The 24167-nt window shown below is 65.2% G+C and overlaps 1 protein-coding gene across 1 annotated transcript in view; it reads right to left on the reverse strand.

Moving 5' to 3' along the window:
• The window catches only part of LOC125437609 (metabotropic glutamate receptor 1-like), a 51629-nt gene extending 46379 nt beyond the window's left edge, over window positions 1-5250 (reverse strand). The window contains exons 1-2 of the mRNA XM_048505359.1: window positions 4913-5250; window positions 4456-4628 (exon numbers count right to left, since the gene is read on the reverse strand). Coding sequence (XP_048361316.1) covers window positions 4456-4628; window positions 4913-5250 — 511 coding nt within the window. The remainder of the gene's footprint in view (window positions 1-4455; window positions 4629-4912) is intronic.
• Between the last annotated feature and the right edge of the window lie 18917 nt (window positions 5251-24167).

Genomic DNA, 24167 nt, shown 5'->3' on the forward strand with positions numbered 1-24167 from the left:
CACATGCAAAATAATGCGTTTTCAAACCACTTTCACAGCTGTTGCAAGTGGATTTTGCTATTCCGCACAGCTTCAAAGAACACTGAAAGCAGTTTGAAAGTGCATTATTCTGCATGTGCGGAATGAGCTAAGGGAAGTGTCTATAAATTCGATTTCATGAGTGGGTTGAAGCTTGGACTTAGTAATGTTCACTACCAGGCTTGGAAGCTTGGAAGGTGTGTAAGGCCAAAGTCAAATTATCTTGGAGACTGGCTGCTGAGTGTGTTACAAAGCACCAATCATCCAGATAGGGGAAGCTTTCCTGTGAAGAAGCTTCATGGCTTGAGGTTTGCCTTCTTAGGAGGAACTGTCACCTGCCCTGGGTATCTGGCAGCAGAGCAGGTCAAAAGTTCTGCATTTCCAGACAGGCCTGGCAAGCCAACTCTGGGTGCAAGGCCCAGTGGGAAAGGGCTTTGTGCAGGTGAGCCATCCTTTCCTTTTGCACCTTTGTGGAGAAGTGGCCACATGCCTTACAAGAGGCAACAACGTGGCCTTTCCCTAGGCAGACCATGCAATCTAGATGGCCGTCCAAGGCAGAGTGGTTCATGCTTTAAGAGCAGAAGATCTTCACCAACAGCATCTTGGGTCAACTTGTATCTCAGCTAGAAAAGACATAAGCCAAAAAATAGGCAAACTATACAGAAAAATAAAGAATGCACAAAGAACGTTCAATCACAACACTAATATTATCGAAATGAAAGAACTAAGAAAAAATGGCTCATAGCCATGTATCTGCTAATGGGAGGAAAGCTCAGCTGACCAAAAAACTCAACCACTTCTCTCAGCAGAAAAGAGAGATCTGAAGGGAGAACTGTATATGGACTTTGTGACTTGAGGTCAGGCTTCAAACTCCTGTCTACCTATGGATTTAGTGGGTAGCTCAAGAAGTTCCAGCTGTTCCCACATGCAAAATAGATGATGTAGGTCTTGCTCACAGGGCTGCTTTAGAGAAAAAGCAAGGCAAAGGCGGGTAACACTATACATAAAAAATAATGTATTCATTTATACAGCAAGAAAGAGCTATAAAGAGAACAATCATTTGAAATTAGCACCAGGAAGCTTTTGCATGGCATACCACTGACTTAAACAAAATCAACACCCTCTGCCATGTATGGCACCAAGTTTCTTTTTAGCTAGAGTACAATCAACTTCACTTTTCTACGAGGGACAAAATGGAATTAAAAACCTTTTGCATAACCTCCAGGCACCTTGCTGAGTTCCGAAACACATTAAGGATCTGAGAGCTTGCAGGGTTCCTGAAGCTATAAGTTTAGAAGGCTGTAGACTTCATTTTCAAGATGTCAGTAAATAAGAGAGCATTTATTTTAGTTCTCCACTCTTATTTTCCAAGGAAACAAGCATTGCCTTATGCTTATAATAACCCCATGCCATTAAAGACTTCAGTTTTGCATATTAAACGCTGAGCAAAATCACAACGACCACTAAAATGCTTCTTTATAAATATATCAACTGATGTTGCCAACCTCCAGGTGGTGGCTGGAGTTCTCCTGGAATTACAAGTGGAAGACCTGCTTGCAAGACCCCTGCCATGAAGAAAATGGCAGCTTCAGAGCTTCTGTGGTATATCACAGAGTGTAACATTCAGGCATTTCTTAAGTCAGAGTGGGCAACCTTAAGTGTCTGCATGCAGAGAACACCAGAATCCTAAATGGGAGGAAAATCTGTTAGGCCCCTGTCAAATACCAACCAGTGGGGAAGTTGGGTTGAAATAGCATGAAGTACTGTTTTGGGATCCTCTTACAAGGTATTTCATCCTATTTTCCCTCCCCCACAGGGTCAGTCCAGAAATTGATACCAGCTGTATACACAGAGAAAGTAACTGATTAGGATGGTTAAAGGTAGTTTCCTTTATAGAGTTTCTCTCATGTGCCACAGATTTTTTTTGAAAAAAACCTGAAGCTTTTTTGATTCCAGCTGAAAGAAAGGGTCTTACTCTCACCTTTCTATTCAGTGACATGATCAGGTTTGAAATTGTAACAGGTGGTGGAGACAGCATGGTGAAGAAGTTGAAGAGTACTGGATTAGTCCTGATATCGCCACTGTGTCATGGAAGCTTGCTGGGTGAGTTTGCGCTATTTGTGCACTCTTGGCCTAATTTACCTCACATGATTGTTATTATAAGGATACAGTAGTGGAAAAGAGAGCCATGGAAGATGTTTTTGAGAGAAAATCAGGGAATAAATGGAGTAAGAAAATAAATGGTTCATAAAATTGCATTTAATTCGGCATTTTAAAAAAGCTGCATCAGAAGGAATATTTTGCATTATACCTTGAACGTGAGCTTTTAAAATACAATTGCTGTAGCCTAGCACAAGCAGACAGCAACAAATTGTGAGCACTTCCACTTTTTGCATGGCATACAAAGATTCTTCCATCTTGTGAAAGCACCGCTGCGCAAATTGAAAGCTTCTGGGGGTTTAATGCTTAAAGTTTCAGTTGAAGCAAGTATTCTTATAGATATGTTACATCCAGATCTAGAGAATAAGGAAAGCTATAGATCACATACATTGAAATCCAGCCTACTAGGCTCTAGCTCTTAAGATCTCAATTTTAAACAAGAGGACCACACTTACTATCTCAAAATTCCTTCGTAGAGCAGAACTACATTTGTTCTGTCCACAAGAGGGAGCATTTTGTTCTTCCTAATAGGATTTTTTTTTTTGCCTTTCTCAGACACATGCTGGAAAAGGGAAAGTAAAGCTTGTTTCAGTTACATTTATGTTTCTGGTATCCACACAGAATTAGAATGCCTCATGCTCTGTGGAAAGAAACAATCAAGCAAAATCTTAATATTAATTCATTCTTGATTATCAAGGAACACTAGAATTGTTGAAAAATGGAGGCCTGAACATAGATGATGAGGAAAGAGGAAAATTAGTTAGCTTAAAGTGCCTTGAACAGGGACAAGGTCAGTTTTCTTGGGTCAGTCTTGCAGCACATAATAACTTTTTTTATCCACTGAGGTATAAAGGTGAAGGGAAATGACAAAGTCTGTCTTAACGATGGAGAAAATAGCCAAGTTGTTTTCACCAGCATAATTGAGAATTCTACCTACTTATGTGCAGACTCAGTGTCTTATTGACTACATTATTAAAACAAGAGTAGAATAGAGGTCTGCAGTATTCCAGCCTCCAGGACCCAGGGATCCACCAGAATTACTGTTTATCTCTAGACTATAGAGATCATTTATCTTGAAGAAAATGGATGCTTTGGAGGGTGAATGCTATGGCATTGTATCCCACTGAGGTCCCTATTCTTCCCAGGCTCCATCCCCAAGTCTCTAGGAGTTTCCCAACCTGGATAATGCAACCCTACCTCACCCCCATCCCCTGCCAGTGACCAGGGAGGATCTGGCAACCCTAGGCAGAGAGGGGAGATTTGATCAGGCAACCCTCTGATTCACTTTGAGCAGCGACTAAGCCAATAAACTGAACACCTGGCAGGAGTCTTCAGTCCATGAACTGCCATTATATTAAAAAGTACAGTATTCCTTCCCTCAAATTAAACATGGACATTAACAAAATGATGCTGATGGAGGAATCTATAACCAGTTAATGGTGAATAAATTTATATTTTATTTTAATATTTAAAATATAAAGCAAATTTGAACAACAAAGTATATTTCATGGTAATTTTGCACATTATGCAGAGGCAGATGACACTTTGGACTTACCATGAGGGTATTTTCTCTTCAGTGGGACATAGTCATCGATTCCAGTTAGGTCACACCCCCTATGCTACAGGCAGGGCTATGGAAACTTTGTAAGCTCTCCTGGTTGCTAGGGCCCTGCCCTTCCAGTTATCCAAGAGCTCTACTGCATACTAAATTGAAGGGTTTTTTTGTGCTGGGAAAGTGGATTACTATGCCCCACTGAAGAGGTAAGTCCAAGAGGTTGGTTATGTATGATAGTTACTTCTAGGGAGGGTAACTATAGATGTGAGTTCCCCTACCTGAAAAGTTAAAATAGTATGCATTGTAGGACCCTTCTCCCAAATGCTGCCTCTGTAGAACAGGTTTAATTAATTCTGTAATGCTTCATGAAAGTGAAGAAGGTAGACCATGTTGCAGTTCAACAGGTTTCTGCTAGCAGTGTTCTCATCTTAAGCACCACTGACATAGCCAATGCTCTGGTGGAATGGCCATAGAGTCAGTCAGGCAAGGTAGTCCTTGAGAGTCATATGCCTGTTTTATGCAAAGTTTTATCCATCAAGTTACAGACATCTTTAAAACCTTTTTCCCTGGTTTATTTGATCCATACACAACAAAGAGAGAGTCTGCTTGGCAAAGTCCCTTTGTTCTTTCCAGGTAGATTCTTAAGGTAAATTTATTTGTTGGTTTACTTGAAAACTAGATGTCACTCTCATTATAAAGGATGGACCTAGTCATAGGCTTACTGAGTCTTTGTGAAAAATACACAATTCTTTTATCATGGATAATGCGCTTAGCTCTGAAACCCTTCTTGCAGATCTCACGGCTATTAGGAATGCCACATTCCAGCACAGAGATTTTATGTCTGTAGATTTCAGAGGTTTGAATGGTTTTTTTGGTCAAGACTTTATTCAGGTATCTACGGGGAAAAATGATGCACCAGACGTGCAAGTTAAGTCACTCATTTTAGGAAATACTTTATTAAGCTAGTATAGGATAGATTTGGAATCCCTTTTGAGATAGGATAGCTGACAGAATCGTTACTTGTCTTTTTAGAGCATTAGGCCGTTTCCACACGGAGGCGGAAGGGGTCGGGTCGGCGCAATCCACGCTGACCTGACCCCTCTGGGACCGTTTGCATGGACGGTCCCAGAATCGGCCGAGACAACGGAGCAGAGTTGCGCCATCGTCAGAGCGACTTACCGGTCCTGCGGCCCTCCGGCGTGTCGCTGAGGCCAGGGGTCACGCCTGCTCCTAGCGCCGCACCGGGCTCCAGGGTCGCAGAGGGCAAGGGGAGCGATATCGTCCCCAGGCCTCGGGCGACACTGCCGGGAGGGCCGCAGGACAGGTGAGTCGCTTCCGGTTAGGGGAGGGAAGGCTTCGTGGAAGCTACCAAGCTTGAGGTTGGGAAACGGGTGGCTTCGCGCCGGTCGAGGCGAAGCGCTGAGGGCAGCAAGCGGGCCAGCCATAAGCAGCTGCACCTCTGTGCGAATGGCTCCCCTGGGGATGGCGTGCTTTTGGCCGTCCCCCAGGTCAGCCATAAAACCCGGCCTCGCAAGTATTGAGGAAGCGGGCCTTTAGATTTTTAGGACTTTCTTACAGCCCTCAGCATGCATGTCCCTTTGCTCATTTTCTGAAAGGTAAATAGCCCTTTCTGAGTGGTCCATAATTCCAACCAGTTTATGCTGTGTAGCTTTTTTGGGAGGGGTGGTGGTCTGTCATAATTACTAGTGGTTGTGCTTGGAGGAACAATATTATCTTGTTGAAGAAGAAGAAGAATTTGGATTCATACCCCCCTCTAAGGAGACTCAAAGGACCTTTCCCCTTCTCTCCCCAGAACAGACAGTTTGTGAGGTAGGTGGAGCTGAGAGAGTTCCGAAGAACTGTGACTAGCCCAGGGCCTCCCAGGTGGCACTGTAGGAGTGTGGAAGCAAATCTGGTTTACCAAATAAGACACTTCCACTAATGTGGAGGAGTGAGGAATTGGATCCAGTTCTCCAGATTAGAGTCCACCTGCTCTTATCAACTACATGACACTGGCTCTCTTGAGATTGTGTGTTTGAATCCACCAACGCAGAAATGCTTTCAGGCTGTGGTGAAGTTGAATTCTTTTGTGTTTTTCTTGACCTATCATCTTTTGGAAAGGCAATAAAACCAATTGGAATGATGTTGTCTACCCCACAGATTTATCTCTATTGTGGAAATCAGTAAGCCCAGTACATGGGAGTGTTCCATAATATCTGCTGTTTGTTTTGAGCATAGGTTTTTCAATGCCTCTACTATTTTTATTTGTTTTTTCTTGAGGAGGAATATTTTTCCGTGGAGGTGTTGGTTGTCATTCCCAACTGAACCAGGATCTTGGAGGGGTCAGCTGACTTTTCTGGTGATTGATGAGGAAGCCATGAGAGGTGAATAGGTGGATGGTTGTTTGTGTGTCCTTTTAAGTTGTTTCTTGATGATGATCTGATTAGGATATCATTCAGGTGAGGAAATAGGTGAATTCCCTGCTGGCATAGGATAGCTATGAGGGGAATTAGGACATTCATGAAAATAATAGGCTAAAGGGAGGGCCTTGTACTGGAAATGTTGTTGATGTTGGGTTTGGTGTACTAAAAAGATAGAGTAAAATTCGGTTGGGTGTTTTGGGCATAAAATGATTTGGCTGTGCCCGAATCGAATCATAGCCAATTCTCGGATATACCGAAAATTCGGGTAAAATCCGAAAAATTCGAGCCCGTTTTATTAGTTTTTTTTAATTTTGGGTGTTTTTACACGTTTTGGCCTGCAGGGGACGCAATTTTAAAGCTAGCAGCACCAAAATTTCAGGATATCATCTGGAGACTGTCCTGATGATTCTCTAAGTTTGGTGCAGTTTGGTTCAGGGGCAAAAGTTGGCCTGACCTCAAAGGGGTGCTTATCCCCATTGTTTCCAATGGAAGCTAACAGGAGATGGGGGCTACACTTTTGAAGGTCCATAACGTTGGACCCCTGAACCAAACTTTCTAAGCGGGAGTATCATAGGGACGAGTACATTTATGATACCCGAAATTTTGGTGACAGTACTCTAAACTGCACCCTCACAGTCACCCAAATTTCCCCAGATTCTGTAGCTTTCTGTGGTGGCTGGCTGGCTCCATTGCAGCCAATAGGAAATTTCTGTTAAGGAGGGCTGTGGAGTGCATTTCTCATGGTAAGCCACAAAACTTTCAGGGTGTCTTCAGAGTCTCTTCATGACACCATCGGGTTTGGTGACCGTTGCTTCAAGGGGTTCAATGTTATGGAGTGGGGTCCATCTCCACTGCCCCATAAGCAAAGTTCCTCAAACCTGGATTATTGATCATCAAAATCTCCTGAAGATACACTGTTGACCCCCAACAACTGTGCCTTGATAATGTGCGCCCACCTCCCTCCCATCCACATTATTTAACAATGCAGAAGTCACTGCAGAAAAAAGAACAGCGGGCAAATTTTTTTGGGGTGCCTGCGGGAGACAATTTTTAAGGCACCATATCGAAAGCACCAAAATATCCGGAATACATCATCAGGGGAGATGTCTGATGACACCCCATGCTGGTGCAGTTTGGTTTAGGGGCCAAAGTTATGGACCCTCAAAATGGTAGCCATCTCCTTAGCTGTCCAAGACAGGGGATGAAATTTTACTGAGGGGTCCATAACTTTTGCCCCCCCTGAACCAAACTTGCGCAAACCCGGGGTGTCATCGGGACAATCTCAATACTAACCCTGCTTTAAAAATTCCGGTTTCATGTTTCTGCGCTCCTGCACATGGCCTGCTTCCAAGGTAGAGGTGGCGTTAAATGCCAAAGCCAAGCTTGCATTTTTTAAAGGCTTCAAGTGACACCAAAACTTTCAGGGTAACATCCGGGAGGGCTTCAATCTGTTTTAAAAGTTTCAAGTACAGTTTGGAAGTTCGAGGAGCTAGGATTATGGACTCTCAAAGGTGTAGCCCCCATCTATCAGTATTTGGAAACAATGGGGATAGTTCTGCACGGGGTCATACCTGAACCAAACTGCACCAAGCGGTAACTATCAGGACGATCACCTGATGATACCCTGATAATTTGGTGCCAATACATCTCAAAATGCGTCCCCTGCAGGCACTTTGAGCTGCCAGATTCACGGTGACTTAACTTCGACCTTTGTCAATGGGGGCTTCTGATAGAGAGTTGCGCACATTTCACGAAGGGTATGGTAAAACAAAACTTTCCGGGGTATCTTCAGGAGGTCTCTGGATGACACCATCCAGGTTTGGGGAATTTTGCTTCCAGGGTTTTAATTCTATGGGACCCAAAGGGTGGGGCCCATCTCCCCACTTCCCCTGAGTAAGTTCCCCAAACCTGATGATTCGTCAATTCTCCTGATACTGAAAAGTTTATTGATTTCGCGATGTGCACTCCACAGCCCCTCGAAATTCCTATTGACAACCGCCAAGCCAGCTAAAAAGGCGATCACCAAAGGAAACAAAGAATCGCCTGATGCATTCTGGGGGGTGCAGGGGTGCATTTTGTAGATGTATCGGTACCAATATTTCAGTGTATCATCAGGAGACTGTCCTGATGATACCCTCGTTTGGTGCAGTTTGGTTCCAGGGGGGGCCAAAGTTATGGACCACTCAAAGGGGTCAGCCCTCATCTCCTTAGTTCCCATTGGAAAGAATGGGGATAAAGGGGACACCACTTTTAGGGGTCCCTCAATGACCCCATCACCAAAACCCATGGTATCATCAGGACCGGTCTCCTGATATTACCAAAGAGCCGGTGCTGACTGTGTTTAAAATGTCTCCCCTACCGGGCCGAGGAAATGTTGAAAAACACCAAAAAAATAAGCGCCAGATGGGCTGTTGAAATCCGAATCCCATGGATTCGGATCTGTTAGGATTCGGACAGCTCAGATTCGGCCCCTGCTCTTCCGAATCCGTCCGAATCCATGCAGATTCGGTAAAAATTCGGATTTGGACTGTCCGAATCTCCAACCCTAGTCCCCATGAAAAGTGTAGGTACTTCCTTGAAGCACAGTGAATTGGCATGTGTAGATGGGCTTCCTTCAAGTCCAGGGAAGTCATCCAGTCATGTCTTTGAACTGTTTGCAGGATGGTTTTCAGGGATTCCATCTAAAACTTCCTTTTCCTCATCCATCTGTTAAGCTTCCCCACTGTTCCCTTGACCTTTTGAGTACTACAAATTGGGGGAATATACCCCTTTGAGGTTTTCCTTCTCTGGGACCTGTTCTGTTGCTCCAATGTCCAGCAGGTGGTTGATTTCTTCCTGTAATGTTTTGCTTGTTGTTCTCACTTTGGAGCTGGGAAATTTTTAGACCAGGTAAGGGGAACTATTTTGGAGTTCTGTTTCGTAGCTGTGATGTATCTGTAATACAACCAGCTCTGGGTGAAGAAACTGAGTCTTCCTCCTATTAAAATGTCAGGTGGGCATGCCCTTGGAGGAAGGGTTTCTATCTCATTTGTTCTGATGGAACTGCTTGCCTGACCTTCGTGTCCTGAAAACTGATGTTCTGTTGTACCTGAAGTCCTTGTGGAGATCTGTAAGGACAAAAGGAAGTAAACTGCTTGGCTTTATATTCTTTTTCCTTAGCTGCAGCTGTTGAGAGCAGTGGCACGGCCTTCTTTTTGCCTCTGGTTTCAATCAGGGCCTTCTCAAGCCTGGCATCTTCAGCTTCCCTGGAAATTTTTCCATGCATAGGTTTGTTTTTGTGAGCGGGTCCACTTTCCAAGTTTTCAGACAGAGATTTCTGTGTACTGTTTGCTGCTTGTACTCTGGTGTCAAACTGAATCACATCCTGGGATGCGTCTGAAGGAAACTGTGCTGCTTTTTTATTTTCAATAAAGTTATTTTATAAGACAGAGGGTCTATGTCTGGTTCATTTAACATGTTGTCAGCCCAGATGACTATCACTCGGGTAAAATTTGAAAGGACCGCTGAAACTCTGATGGATAAGGATATGACTTTGTATGTTCTTTTTAAGGCAGTCTCATTTTTCTTGTCAACTTGATCCTTGAGGGCATTGTCCCCATCCTTGGATAGAATTACACCTGAATGCCGATTACTTCCACTAATAAAGGGAGCATCCACAGTATACATTGTAAAACTTTTTTGCTGTGGCTCCTGCAGCAGTGTTATTTTGTCAAGTATTTCAGGGAATGGACATTCTCTTGTGGACTTTGTGGGTTTTTTACAGCCTCTGGGAAGATGGATTGCTCCAGTCCTTAATGAAGCACTTTGAAGATAGCACCCATCTCTTTTGCGCCTTTTTGGAGTGGAGAGTTTCAGTTTTGCTGAAGGCTTCCTTGTCAGAGGCTTCTTGCCCTCAATGGTAATGAAGGTTAGGGGAATCCCTGTGCCTTTTTTGCCTTCTAAGTAGCCTGAGGATCACTTCTTCCTTCCCTTTATTGGATTGGGGTGATCTGGCTGACTCTGGGAACTTGCCTCTCACTGATTGCTCCTGACCCCTGTGCATCTGAGCTCAGCTAATGGTGGGGACTGAAAGGCTCCAGGGTTGCCTTATGTTTGCAAGAAGCCTAGAAAAGCTAGGGCCAACTGGTTTGGGTTTCACCAATAAGCCACCCATTCCACCTGTTGTTGGGCATAAAGGGCAGGAAACAGGGTTGCAGGCACCATATTAGGTACTCCCAGGTTTTGCACCTGTCCTCCCTAAATGGCATTTGGGGGTAAAACATCTGCTCAAATTTGAGATGGTAGCTGTCAGTTATGGAATCTCATGAGCTGTGAACTGCTAAACACACTTTATCATCTGTTAAATATGTGAGAAACTAAAGACCATTACATGCTTGCTATCAAACAGTGACAAGTACTAAATATCTTTATATATTGTTAATCAGGTTGAGTGGAATACTAGGCATTATGTAATTAGTGTTCAAAAATTAAATACTTCCGCAGTCTAACGGCATGTCTAATTGACATACACCAAAAGCTGGAGGTTTGCAATTCTCATTATTTCCTTCTCGTTAAGTCTTGGGAAGCTGCGTAATTTCTAAACTAGAACCTCTGAATTAGCCAAAGGAAAAGCACTAGTCACATTACAGAGGACCTCTGGCAACATAAAAAGAAGTACCACCTGGATCAGCTGCTAGCAATCCCCACCATGATTAAGCTACCAGACTGACTATTTTGTGTGCCAAGATACAGACTTGCATTTATATATAAAAAAAAACCTGAGACAACAAAACAGCATTGAAACAAATTAAATTATTTGTATATTTATTCTTGCCTTTCCTAGGACCAGGACATTTTTTCTGTTTCTCTTCCTTTCTTACAATGCACTTCTTAGCTAATGACATGTACTTCATTCAAGATGATGAGACCCTTCAAACCCCAAGATGCATGTTCTTAGCCATGGTGGATTCAGACTGGAAGATACCTTACACTCTGTTTTGCATCTTGGTCAGCAAATGGATACTTCTCAGTAATGCTCAAGCGCTACTGTGCAAACAGAAGTTAATCCTAACTTTAATAACATCACACAGTAAATGGAGCTGTATGTAATCGGAACCCACTTAAGGAATTTATGGAGTATACTGTCATGAGCATTGAGGTTTATATACCTATAAGCCAAACCGTAACCACATTATAGATAGTACATTGAAGCACAATTTAATATATTCAATATAAGAGAAAAGTAATGAACAGGCTGCAGTACCAGCTACAATTTCTAGACAGGTATAAACAATTACTGAATCAGAGCCATACTGTATGTGCAGCTTGTTTCAAAAGAAAATGGCATGACAAAGCCTCTGGTGTTATATCATAAACATTCAAGAAACTTCGAGGCAGATAAAGCTGGTGAAAACCAGATTGGTCTTCTTTGCTACATCTCGCATGCTAACATAAAATCCCTCACTGGTCTTATCCCTTCTCAAAGTGGAAAATTAATGCACACTCTTTTCACATCAACAAAAATATTAAAACAACATGTTCAGTACAAAAACCATCTGAGATTGTATAATTTTTTATCCTGTGAAATGGCCTATTGCATCATATGCCAGTCATAATGTCAAAAAGTTTTCATTTACATTGCATTTCATGCTTCCTACCAAGATCTGAAACAGGCACTGTATCATTTTAGCATAAATTAGCTTGAATAGCCTCTAAAAAGGACTGAAGAAATCCATGTAGGCCAAGTCTATGAATGATGATTAGCCCATCATAGCCCATCATAGTCAAGTGGTATGTGGTTAAAGTACTTTTGAAAACCAGATGTTAGGGACAAAACAACCGAGGAGGGATATCATCTTTATACATTGCTTGAGCTCCCAGAAACATCTGGTGGGTCATTGTGAAAAAGAAGATGCTGAATCAAATGAATCTTGATATTATCCAGTAATTCATATTGCACAGTTAACAGAATCGAACCCCCTTTGGGGGCTGGGCGGTCTATAAAATCTAATAAATAAATAAATAAAATTGCATAGAATATTGTCTTTAATGAATATGTCTCATGCTGCAACACTGCAACTTTTAAAATAATTATTTCCCCTAATATGTGGAGCCTTTGGAAAGTGCATGGGCTTTTAAAACAACTGGGATGACAGACCAGATATTTGGGCTTACTGGGAACCAATTATTTCCACATGTTTAAGTCTTGTTTTCCTGAGACAAAAAGGGCAATGCACTGTGAATAGGAATAATCAGCAAATCAACATTTATATATCTAAATAAAAACAGTGCTACATTCTGAATCTGGAGTTTATTATTATGGTGCTGACTAACCAGATCTGTGCTGATGATGACAGCTAATGACAGTATGTAAACTAGCCACCATCAGCCTAGCAGTAAACAAAATGCTTCAGAAAAAAAACAGAATGGGTTTTGTTTTTAAAATGAGAATGTAGAAAGACATTAACATGCTCTCTGCAGATAAGAACATAAGAAGAGTTCTGCTGGATGTCAGCAAAGATGATAAGCTATCATATTAATGTGGAGTAGAGATTCTTTAGCTACTCATTCTGGTGAGGGCATCTTATTAGAGCAGTGGCGGAGCACCAAGGAAACGGGGGCATGCATCATAAGAACATAAGAACATAAGAACAAGCCAGCTGGATCAGACCAAAGTCCATCTAGTCCAGCTCTCTGCTACTCGCAGTGGCCCACCAGGTGCCTTTGGGAGCTCACATGTAGGATGTGAACGCAATGGCCTTCTGCGGCTGTTGCTCCCGATCACCTGGTCTGTTAAAGCATTTGCAATCTCAGATCAAAGAGGATCAAGATTGGTAGCCATACATCAACTTCTCCTCCATAAATCTGTCCAAGCCCCTTTTAAAGCTATCCAGGTTAGTGGCCATCACCACCTCCTGTGGCAGCATATTCCAAACACCAATCACACGTTGCATGAAGAAGTGTTTCCTTTTATTAGTCCTAATTCTTCCCCCCAGCATTTTCAATGAATGTCCCCTGGTTCTAGTATTGTGAGAAAGAGAGAAAAATGTCTCTCTGTCAACATTTTCCAGCCCATGCATAATTTTGTAGACTTCAATCATATCCCCCCTCAGCCGCCTCCTCTCCAAACTAAAGAGTCCCAAACGCTGCAGCCTCTCCTCATAGGGAAGGTGCTCCAGTCCCTCAATCATCCTTGTTGCCATTCTCTGCACTTTTTCTATCTCCTCAATATCCTTTTGGAGATGCAGCGACCAGAACTGAACACAATACTCAGAATGCGGTCGCACCACTGCTTTTATATAAGGGGCATGACAATCTTTGCAGTTTTATTATCAATTCCTTTTCTAATGATCCCCAGCATAGAGTTTGCCTTTTTTGGGGGGGGGGTGGGGGGGGGGGGGGGTGGGGGGGGCGGGGGTGGGGGGTGGGGGGGCGGGTGGGGGGTGGGGGGGGGTGGGGGGGGGGGGGGGTGGGGGGGGGGGGGGGTGGGGGGGGGGGGGGGTGGGGGGGGAGTGGGGGTGGGGGGGGGGGGGGGTGGGGGGGGGGGGGGGTGGGGGGGGGGGGGGGTGGGGGGGGGGGGGGGTGGGGGGGGGGGGGGGTGGGGGGGGGGGGGGGTGGGGGGGGGGGGGGGTGGGGGGGGGGGGGGGTGGGGGGGGGGGGGGGTGGGGGGGGGGGGGGGTGGGGGGGGGGGGGGGTGGGGGGGGGGGGGGGTGGGGGGGGGGGGGGGTGGGGGGGGGGGGGGGTGGGGGGGGGGGGGGGTGGGGGGGGGGGGGGGTGGGGGGGGGGGGGGGTGGGGGGGGGGGGGGGTGGGGGGGGGGGGGGGTGGGGGGGGGGGGGGGTGGGGGGGGGGGGGGGTGGGGGGGGGGGGGGGTGGGGGGGGGGGGGGGTGGGGGGGGGGGGGGGTGGGGGGGGGGGGGGGTGGGGGGGGGGGGGGGTGGGGGGGGGGGGGGGTGGGGGGGGGGGGGGGTGGGGGGGGGGGGGGGTGGGGGGGGGGGGGGGTGGGGGGGGGGGGGGGTGGGGGGGGGGGGGGGTGGGGGGGGGGGGGGGTGGGGGGGGGGGGGGGTGGGGGGGGGGGGGGGTGGGGGGGGGGGGGGGTGGGGGGGGGGGGGGGTGGGGGGGGGGGGGGGTGGGGGGGGGGGGGGGTGGGGGGGGGGGGGGGTGGGGGGGGGGGGGGGTGGGGGGGGGGGGGGGTGGGGGGGGGGGGGGGTGGGGGGGGGGGGGGGTGGGGGGGGGGGGGGGTGGGGGGGGGGGGGGGTGGGGGGGGGGGGGGGTGGGGGGGGGGGGGGGTGGGGGGGGGGGGGGGTGGGGGGGGGGGGGGGTGGGGGGGGGGGGGGGTGGGGGGGGGGGGGGGTGGGGGGGGGGGGGGGTGGGGGGGGGGGGGGGTGGGGGGGGGGGGGGGTGGGGGGGGGGGGGGGTGGGGGGGGGGGGGGGTGGGGGGGGGGGGGGGTGGGGGGGGGGGGGGGTGGGGGGGGGGGGGGGTGGGGGGGGGGGGGGGTGGGGGGGGGGGGGGGTGGGGGGGGGGGGGGGTGGGGGGGGGGGGGGGTGGGGGGGGGGGGGGGTGGGGGGGGGGGGGGGTGGGGGGGGGGGGGGGTGGGGGGGGGGGGGGGTGGGGGGGGGGGGGGGTGGGGGGGGGGGGGGGTGGGGGGGGGGGGGGGTGGGGGGGGGGGGGGGTGGGGGGGGGGGGGGGTGGGGGGGGGGGGGGGTGGGGGGGGGGGGGGGTGGGGGGGGGGGGGGGTGGGGGGGGGGGGGGGTGGGGGGGGGGGGGGGTGGGGGGGGGGGGGGGTGGGGGGGGGGGGGGGTGGGGGGGGGGGGGGGTGGGGGGGGGGGGGGGTGGGGGGGGGGGGGGGTGGGGGGGGGGGGGGGTGGGGGGGGGGGGGGGTGGGGGGGGGGGGGGGTGGGGGGGGGGGGGGGTGGGGGGGGGGGGGGGTGGGGGGGGGGGGGGGTGGGGGGGGGGGGGGGTGGGGGGGGGGGGGGGTGGGGGGGGGGGGGGGTGGGGGGGGGGGGGGGTGGGGGGGGGGGGGGGTGGGGGGGGGGGGGGGTGGGGGGGGGGGGGGGTGGGGGGGGGGGGGGGTGGGGGGGGGGGGGGGTGGGGGGGGGGGGGGGTGGGGGGGGGGGGGGGTGGGGGGGGGGGGGGGTGGGGGGGGGGGGGGGTGGGGGGGGGGGGGGGTGGGGGGGGGGGGGGGTGGGGGGGGGGGGGGGTGGGGGGGGGGGGGGGTGGGGGGGGGGGGGGGTGGGGGGGGGGGGGGGTGGGGGGGGGGGGGGGTGGGGGGGGGGGGGGGTGGGGGGGGGGGGGGGTGGGGGGGGGGGGGGGTGGGGGGGGGGGGGGGTGGGGGGGGGGGGGGGTGGGGGGGGGGGGGGGTGGGGGGGGGGGGGGGTGGGGGGGGGGGGGGGTGGGGGGGGGGGGGGGTGGGGGGGGGGGGGGGTGGGGGGGGGGGGGGGTGGGGGGGGGGGGGGGTGGGGGGGGGGGGGGGTGGGGGGGGGGGGGGGTGGGGGGGGGGGGGGGTGGGGGGGGGGGGGGGTGGGGGGGGGGGGGGGTGGGGGGGGGGGGGGGTGGGGGGGGGGGGGGGTGGGGGGGGGGGGGGGTGGGGGGGGGGGGGGGTGGGGGGGGGGGGGGGTGGGGGGGGGGGGGGGTGGGGGGGGGGGGGGGTGGGGGGGGGGGGGGGTGGGGGGGGGGGGGGGTGGGGGGGGGGGGGGGTGGGGGGGGGGGGGGGTGGGGGGGGGGGGGGGTGGGGGGGGGGGGGGGTGGGGGGGGGGGGGGGTGGGGGGGGGGGGGGGTGGGGGGGGGGGGGGGTGGGGGGGGGGGGGGGTGGGGGGGGGGGGGGGTGGGGGGGGGGGGGGGTGGGGGGGGGGGGGGGTGGGGGGGGGGGGGGGTGGGGGGGGGGGGGGGTGGGGGGGGGGGGGGGTGGGGGGGGGGGGGGGTGGGGGGGGGGGGGGGTGGGGGGGGGGGGGGGTGGGGGGGGGGGGGGGTGGGGGGGGGGGGGGGTGGGGGGGGGGGGGGGTGGGGGGGGGGGGGGGTGGGGGGGGGGGGGGGTGGGGGGGGGGGGGGGTGGGGGGGGGGGGGGGTGGGGGGGGGGGGGGGTGGGGGGGGGGGGGGGTGGGGGGGGGGGGGGGTGGGGGGGGGGGGGGGTGGGGGGGGGGGGGGGTGGGGGGGGGGGGGGGTGGGGGGGGGGGGGGGTGGGGGGGGGGGGGGGTGGGGGGGGGGGGGGGTGGGGGGGGGGGGGGGTGGGGGGGGGGGGGGGTGGGGGGGGGGGGGGGTGGGGGGGGGGGGGGGTGGGGGGGGGGGGGGGTGGGGGGGGGGGGGGGTGGGGGGGGGGGGGGGTGGGGGGGGGGGGGGGTGGGGGGGGGGGGGGGTGGGGGGGGGGGGGGGTGGGGGGGGGGGGGGGTGGGGGGGGGGGGGGGTGGGGGGGGGGGGGGGTGGGGGGGGGGGGGGGTGGGGGGGGGGGGGGGTGGGGGGGGGGGGGGGTGGGGGGGGGGGGGGGTGGGGGGGGGGGGGGGTGGGGGGGGGGGGGGGTGGGGGGGGGGGGGGGTGGGGGGGGGGGGGGGTGGGGGGGGGGGGGGGTGGGGGGGGGGGGGGGTGGGGGGGGGGGGGGGTGGGGGGGGGGGGGGGTGGGGGGGGGGGGGGGTGGGGGGGGGGGGGGGTGGGGGGGGGGGGGGGTGGGGGGGGGGGGGGGTGGGGGGGGGGGGGGGTGGGGGGGGGGGGGGGTGGGGGGGGGGGGGGGTGGGGGGGGGGGGGGGTGGGGGGGGGGGGGGGTGGGGGGGGGGGGGGGTGGGGGGGGGGGGGGGTGGGGGGGGGGGGGGGTGGGGGGGGGGGGGGGTGGGGGGGGGGGGGGGTGGGGGGGGGGGGGGGTGGGGGGGGGGGGGGGTGGGGGGGGGGGGGGGTGGGGGGGGGGGGGGGTGGGGGGGGGGGGGGGTGGGGGGGGGGGGGGGTGGGGGGGGGGGGGGGTGGGGGGGGGGGGGGGTGGGGGGGGGGGGGGGTGGGGGGGGGGGGGGGTGGGGGGGGGGGGGGGTGGGGGGGGGGGGGGGTGGGGGGGGGGGGGGGTGGGGGGGGGGGGGGGTGGGGGGGGGGGGGGGTGGGGGGGGGGGGGGGTGGGGGGGGGGGGGGGTGGGGGGGGGGGGGGGTGGGGGGGGGGGGGGGTGGGGGGGGGGGGGGGTGGGGGGGGGGGGGGGTGGGGGGGGGGGGGGGTGGGGGGGGGGGGGGGTGGGGGGGGGGGGGGGTGGGGGGGGGGGGGGGTGGGGGGGGGGGGGGGTGGGGGGGGGGGGGGGTGGGGGGGGGGGGGGGTGGGGGGGGGGGGGGGTGGGGGGGGGGGGGGGTGGGGGGGGGGGGGGGTGGGGGGGGGGGGGGGTGGGGGGGGGGGGGGGTGGGGGGGGGGGGGGGTGGGGGGGGGGGGGGGTGGGGGGGGGGGGGGGTGGGGGGGGGGGGGGGTGGGGGGGGGGGGGGGTGGGGGGGGGGGGGGGTGGGGGGGGGGGGGGGTGGGGGGGGGGGGGGGTGGGGGGGGGGGGGGGTGGGGGGGGGGGGGGGTGGGGGGGGGGGGGGGTGGGGGGGGGGGGGGGTGGGGGGGGGGGGGGGTGGGGGGGGGGGGGGGTGGGGGGGGGGGGGGGTGGGGGGGGGGGGGGGTGGGGGGGGGGGGGGGTGGGGGGGGGGGGGGGTGGGGGGGGGGGGGGGTGGGGGGGGGGGGGGGTGGGGGGGGGGGGGGGTGGGGGGGGGGGGGGGTGGGGGGGGGGGGGGGTGGGGGGGGGGGGGGGTGGGGGGGGGGGGGGGTGGGGGGGGGGGGGGGTGGGGGGGGGGGGGGGTGGGGGGGGGGGGGGGTGGGGGGGGGGGGGGGTGGGGGGGGGGGGGGGTGGGGGGGGGGGGGGGTGGGGGGGGGGGGGGGTGGGGGGGGGGGGGGGTGGGGGGGGGGGGGGGTGGGGGGGGGGGGGGGTGGGGGGGGGGGGGGGTGGGGGGGGGGGGGGGTGGGGGGGGGGGGGGGTGGGGGGGGGGGGGGGTGGGGGGGGGGGGGGGTGGGGGGGGGGGGGGGTGGGGGGGGGGGGGGGTGGGGGGGGGGGGGGGTGGGGGGGGGGGGGGGTGGGGGGGGGGGGGGGTGGGGGGGGGGGGGGGTGGGGGGGGGGGGGGGTGGGGGGGGGGGGGGGTGGGGGGGGGGGGGGGTGGGGGGGGGGGGGGGTGGGGGGGGGGGGGGGTGGGGGGGGGGGGGGGTGGGGGGGGGGGGGGGTGGGGGGGGGGGGGGGTGGGGGGGGGGGGGGGTGGGGGGGGGGGGGGGTGGGGGGGGGGGGGGGTGGGGGGGGGGGGGGGTGGGGGGGGGGGGGGGTGGGGGGGGGGGGGGGTGGGGGGGGGGGGGGGTGGGGGGGGGGGGGGGTGGGGGGGGGGGGGGGTGGGGGGGGGGGGGGGTGGGGGGGGGGGGGGGTGGGGGGGGGGGGGGGTGGGGGGGGGGGGGGGTGGGGGGGGGGGGGGGTGGGGGGGGGGGGGGGTGGGGGGGGGGGGGGGTGGGGGGGGGGGGGGGTGGGGGGGGGGGGGGGTGGGGGGGGGGGGGGGTGGGGGGGGGGGGGGGTGGGGGGGGGGGGGGGTGGGGGGGGGGGGGGGTGGGGGGGGGGGGGGGTGGGGGGGGGGGGGGGTGGGGGGGGGGGGGGGTGGGGGGGGGGGGGGGTGGGGGGGGGGGGGGGTGGGGGGGGGGGGGGGTGGGGGGGGGGGGGGGTGGGGGGGGGGGGGGGTGGGGGGGGGGGGGGGTGGGGGGGGGGGGGGGTGGGGGGGGGGGGGGGTGGGGGGGGGGGGGGGTGGGGGGGGGGGGGGGTGGGGGGGGGGGGGGGTGGGGGGGGGGGGGGGTGGGGGGGGGGGGGGGTGGGGGGGGGGGGGGGTGGGGGGGGGGGGGGGTGGGGGGGGGGGGGGGTGGGGGGGGGGGGGGGTGGGGGGGGGGGGGGGTGGGGGGGGGGGGGGGTGGGGGGGGGGGGGGGTGGGGGGGGGGGGGGGTGGGGGGGGGGGGGGGTGGGGGGGGGGGGGGGTGGGGGGGGGGGGGGGTGGGGGGGGGGGGGGGTGGGGGGGGGGGGGGGTGGGGGGGGGGGGGGGTGGGGGGGGGGGGGGGTGGGGGGGGGGGGGGGTGGGGGGGGGGGGGGGTGGGGGGGGGGGGGGGTGGGGGGGGGGGGGGGTGGGGGGGGGGGGGGGTGGGGGGGGGGGGGGGTGGGGGGGGGGGGGGGTGGGGGGGGGGGGGGGTGGGGGGGGGGGGGGGTGGGGGGGGGGGGGGGTGGGGGGGGGGGGGGGTGGGGGGGGGGGGGGGTGGGGGGGGGGGGGGGTGGGGGGGGGGGGGGGTGGGGGGGGGGGGGGGTGGGGGGGGGGGGGGGTGGGGGGGGGGGGGGGTGGGGGGGGGGGGGGGTGGGGGGGGGGGGGGGTGGGGGGGGGGGGGGGTGGGGGGGGGGGGGGGTGGGGGGGGGGGGGGGTGGGGGGGGGGGGGGGTGGGGGGGGGGGGGGGTGGGGGGGGGGGGGGGTGGGGGGGGGGGGGGGTGGGGGGGGGGGGGGGTGGGGGGGGGGGGGGGTGGGGGGGGGGGGGGGTGGGGGGGGGGGGGGGTGGGGGGGGGGGGGGGTGGGGGGGGGGGGGGGTGGGGGGGGGGGGGGGTGGGGGGGGGGGGGGGTGGGGGGGGGGGGGGGTGGGGGGGGGGGGGGGTGGGGGGGGGGGGGGGTGGGGGGGGGGGGGGGTGGGGGGGGGGGGGGGTGGGGGGGGGGGGGGGTGGGGGGGGGGGGGGGTGGGGGGGGGGGGGGGTGGGGGGGGGGGGGGGTGGGGGGGGGGGGGGGTGGGGGGGGGGGGGGGTGGGGGGGGGGGGGGGTGGGGGGGGGGGGGGGTGGGGGGGGGGGGGGGTGGGGGGGGGGGGGGGTGGGGGGGGGGGGGGGTGGGGGGGGGGGGGGGTGGGGGGGGGGGGGGGTGGGGGGGGGGGGGGGTGGGGGGGGGGGGGGGTGGGGGGGGGGGGGGGTGGGGGGGGGGGGGGGTGGGGGGGGGGGGGGGTGGGGGGGGGGGGGGGTGGGGGGGGGGGGGGGTGGGGGGGGGGGGGGGTGGGGGGGGGGGGGGGTGGGGGGGGGGGGGGGTGGGGGGGGGGGGGGGTGGGGGGGGGGGGGGGTGGGGGGGGGGGGGGGTGGGGGGGGGGGGGGGTGGGGGGGGGGGGGGGTGGGGGGGGGGGGGGGTGGGGGGGGGGGGGGGTGGGGGGGGGGGGGGGTGGGGGGGGGGGGGGGTGGGGGGGGGGGGGGGTGGGGGGGGGGGGGGGTGGGGGGGGGGGGGGGTGGGGGGGGGGGGGGGTGGGGGGGGGGGGGGGTGGGGGGGGGGGGGGGTGGGGGGGGGGGGGGGTGGGGGGGGGGGGGGGTGGGGGGGGGGGGGGGTGGGGGGGGGGGGGGGTGGGGGGGGGGGGGGGTGGGGGGGGGGGGGGGTGGGGGGGGGGGGGGGTGGGGGGGGGGGGGGGTGGGGGGGGGGGGGGGTGGGGGGGGGGGGGGGTGGGGGGGGGGGGGGGTGGGGGGGGGGGGGGGTGGGGGGGGGGGGGGGTGGGGGGGGGGGGGGGTGGGGGGGGGGGGGGGTGGGGGGGGGGGGGGGTGGGGGGGGGGGGGGGTGGGGGGGGGGGGGGGTGGGGGGGGGGGGGGGTGGGGGGGGGGGGGGGTGGGGGGGGGGGGGGGTGGGGGGGGGGGGGGGTGGGGGGGGGGGGGGGTGGGGGGGGGGGGGGGTGGGGGGGGGGGGGGGTGGGGGGGGGGGGGGGTGGGGGGGGGGGGGGGTGGGGGGGGGGGGGGGTGGGGGGGGGGGGGGGTGGGGGGGGGGGGGGGTGGGGGGGGGGGGGGGTGGGGGGGGGGGGGGGTGGGGGGGGGGGGGGGTGGGGGGGGGGGGGGGTGGGGGGGGGGGGGGGTGGGGGGGGGGGGGGGTGGGGGGGGGGGGGGGTGGGGGGGGGGGGGGGTGGGGGGGGGGGGGGGTGGGGGGGGGGGGGGGTGGGGGGGGGGGGGGGTGGGGGGGGGGGGGGGTGGGGGGGGGGGGGGGTGGGGGGGGGGGGGGGTGGGGGGGGGGGGGGGTGGGGGGGGGGGGGGGTGGGGGGGGGGGGGGGTGGGGGGGGGGGGGGGTGGGGGGGGGGGGGGGTGGGGGGGGGGGGGGGTGGGGGGGGGGGGGGGTGGGGGGGGGGGGGGGTGGGGGGGGGGGGGGGTGGGGGGGGGGGGGGGTGGGGGGGGGGGGGGGTGGGGGGGGGGGGGGGTGGGGGGGGGGGGGGGTGGGGGGGGGGGGGGGTGGGGGGGGGGGGGGGTGGGGGGGGGGGGGGGTGGGGGGGGGGGGGGGTGGGGGGGGGGGGGGGTGGGGGGGGGGGGGGGTGGGGGGGGGGGGGGGTGGGGGGGGGGGGGGGTGGGGGGGGGGGGGGGTGGGGGGGGGGGGGGGTGGGGGGGGGGGGGGGTGGGGGGGGGGGGGGGTGGGGGGGGGGGGGGGTGGGGGGGGGGGGGGGTGGGGGGGGGGGGGGGTGGGGGGGGGGGGGGGTGGGGGGGGGGGGGGGTGGGGGGGGGGGGGGGTGGGGGGGGGGGGGGGTGGGGGGGGGGGGGGGTGGGGGGGGGGGGGGGTGGGGGGGGGGGGGGGTGGGGGGGGGGGGGGGTGGGGGGGGGGGGGGGTGGGGGGGGGGGGGGGTGGGGGGGGGGGGGGGTGGGGGGGGGGGGGGGTGGGGGGGGGGGGGGGTGGGGGGGGGGGGGGGTGGGGGGGGGGGGGGGTGGGGGGGGGGGGGGGTGGGGGGGGGGGGGGGTGGGGGGGGGGGGGGGTGGGGGGGGGGGGGGGTGGGGGGGGGGGGGGGTGGGGGGGGGGGGGGGTGGGGGGGGGGGGGGGTGGGGGGGGGGGGGGGTGGGGGGGGGGGGGGGTGGGGGGGGGGGGGGGTGGGGGGGGGGGGGGGTGGGGGGGGGGGGGGGTGGGGGGGGGGGGGGGTGGGGGGGGGGGGGGGTGGGGGGGGGGGGGGGTGGGGGGGGGGGGGGGTGGGGGGGGGGGGGGGTGGGGGGGGGGGGGGGTGGGGGGGGGGGGGGGTGGGGGGGGGGGGGGGTGGGGGGGGGGGGGGGTGGGGGGGGGGGGGGGTGGGGGGGGGGGGGGGTGGGGGGGGGGGGGGGTGGGGGGGGGGGGGGGTGGGGGGGGGGGGGGGTGGGGGGGGGGGGGGGTGGGGGGGGGGGGGGGTGGGGGGGGGGGGGGGTGGGGGGGGGGGGGGGTGGGGGGGGGGGGGGGTGGGGGGGGGGGGGGGTGGGGGGGGGGGGGGGTGGGGGGGGGGGGGGGTGGGGGGGGGGGGGGGTGGGGGGGGGGGGGGGTGGGGGGGGGGGGGGGTGGGGGGGGGGGGGGGTGGGGGGGGGGGGGGGTGGGGGGGGGGGGGGGTGGGGGGGGGGGGGGGTGGGGGGGGGGGGGGGTGGGGGGGGGGGGGGGTGGGGGGGGGGGGGGGTGGGGGGGGGGGGGGGTGGGGGGGGGGGGGGGTGGGGGGGGGGGGGGGTGGGGGGGGGGGGGGGTGGGGGGGGGGGGGGGTGGGGGGGGGGGGGGGTGGGGGGGGGGGGGGGTGGGGGGGGGGGGGGGTGGGGGGGGGGGGGGGTGGGGGGGGGGGGGGGTGGGGGGGGGGGGGGGTGGGGGGGGGGGGGGGTGGGGGGGGGGGGGGGTGGGGGGGGGGGGGGGTGGGGGGGGGGGGGGGTGGGGGGGGGGGGGGGTGGGGGGGGGGGGGGGTGGGGGGGGGGGGGGGTGGGGGGGGGGGGGGGTGGGGGGGGGGGGGGGTGGGGGGGGGGGGGGGTGGGGGGGGGGGGGGGTGGGGGGGGGGGGGGGTGGGGGGGGGGGGGGGTGGGGGGGGGGGGGGGTGGGGGGGGGGGGGGGTGGGGGGGGGGGGGGGTGGGGGGGGGGGGGGGTGGGGGGGGGGGGGGGTGGGGGGGGGGGGGGGTGGGGGGGGGGGGGGGTGGGGGGGGGGGGGGGTGGGGGGGGGGGGGGGTGGGGGGGGGGGGGGGTGGGGGGGGGGGGGGGTGGGGGGGGGGGGGGGTGGGGGGGGGGGGGGGTGGGGGGGGGGGGGGGTGGGGGGGGGGGGGGGTGGGGGGGGGGGGGGGTGGGGGGGGGGGGGGGTGGGGGGGGGGGGGGGTGGGGGGGGGGGGGGGTGGGGGGGGGGGGGGGTGGGGGGGGGGGGGGGTGGGGGGGGGGGGGGGTGGGGGGGGGGGGGGGTGGGGGGGGGGGGGGGTGGGGGGGGGGGGGGGTGGGGGGGGGGGGGGGTGGGGGGGGGGGGGGGTGGGGGGGGGGGGGGGTGGGGGGGGGGGGGGGTGGGGGGGGGGGGGGGTGGGGGGGGGGGGGGGTGGGGGGGGGGGGGGGTGGGGGGGGGGGGGGGTGGGGGGGGGGGGGGGTGGGGGGGGGGGGGGGTGGGGGGGGGGGGGGGTGGGGGGGGGGGGGGGTGGGGGGGGGGGGGGGTGGGGGGGGGGGGGGGTGGGGGGGGGGGGGGGTGGGGGGGGGGGGGGGTGGGGGGGGGGGGGGGTGGGGGGGGGGGGGGGTGGGGGGGGGGGGGGGTGGGGGGGGGGGGGGGTGGGGGGGGGGGGGGGTGGGGGGGGGGGGGGGTGGGGGGGGGGGGGGGTGGGGGGGGGGGGGGGTGGGGGGGGGGGGGGGTGGGGGGGGGGGGGGGTGGGGGGGGGGGGGGGTGGGGGGGGGGGGGGGTGGGGGGGGGGGGGGGTGGGGGGGGGGGGGGGTGGGGGGGGGGGGGGGTGGGGGGGGGGGGGGGTGGGGGGGGGGGGGGGTGGGGGGGGGGGGGGGTGGGGGGGGGGGGGGGTGGGGGGGGGGGGGGGTGGGGGGGGGGGGGGGTGGGGGGGGGGGGGGGTGGGGGGGGGGGGGGGTGGGGGGGGGGGGGGGTGGGGGGGGGGGGGGGTGGGGGGGGGGGGGGGTGGGGGGGGGGGGGGGTGGGGGGGGGGGGGGGTGGGGGGGGGGGGGGGTGGGGGGGGGGGGGGGTGGGGGGGGGGGGGGGTGGGGGGGGGGGGGGGTGGGGGGGGGGGGGGGTGGGGGGGGGGGGGGGTGGGGGGGGGGGGGGGTGGGGGGGGGGGGGGGTGGGGGGGGGGGGGGGTG

The sequence above is a fragment of the Sphaerodactylus townsendi genome, linkage group LG01, assembly GCF_021028975.2.
Source record: "Sphaerodactylus townsendi isolate TG3544 linkage group LG01, MPM_Stown_v2.3, whole genome shotgun sequence".
Lineage (NCBI taxonomy): Eukaryota > Metazoa > Chordata > Lepidosauria > Squamata > Sphaerodactylidae > Sphaerodactylus > Sphaerodactylus townsendi.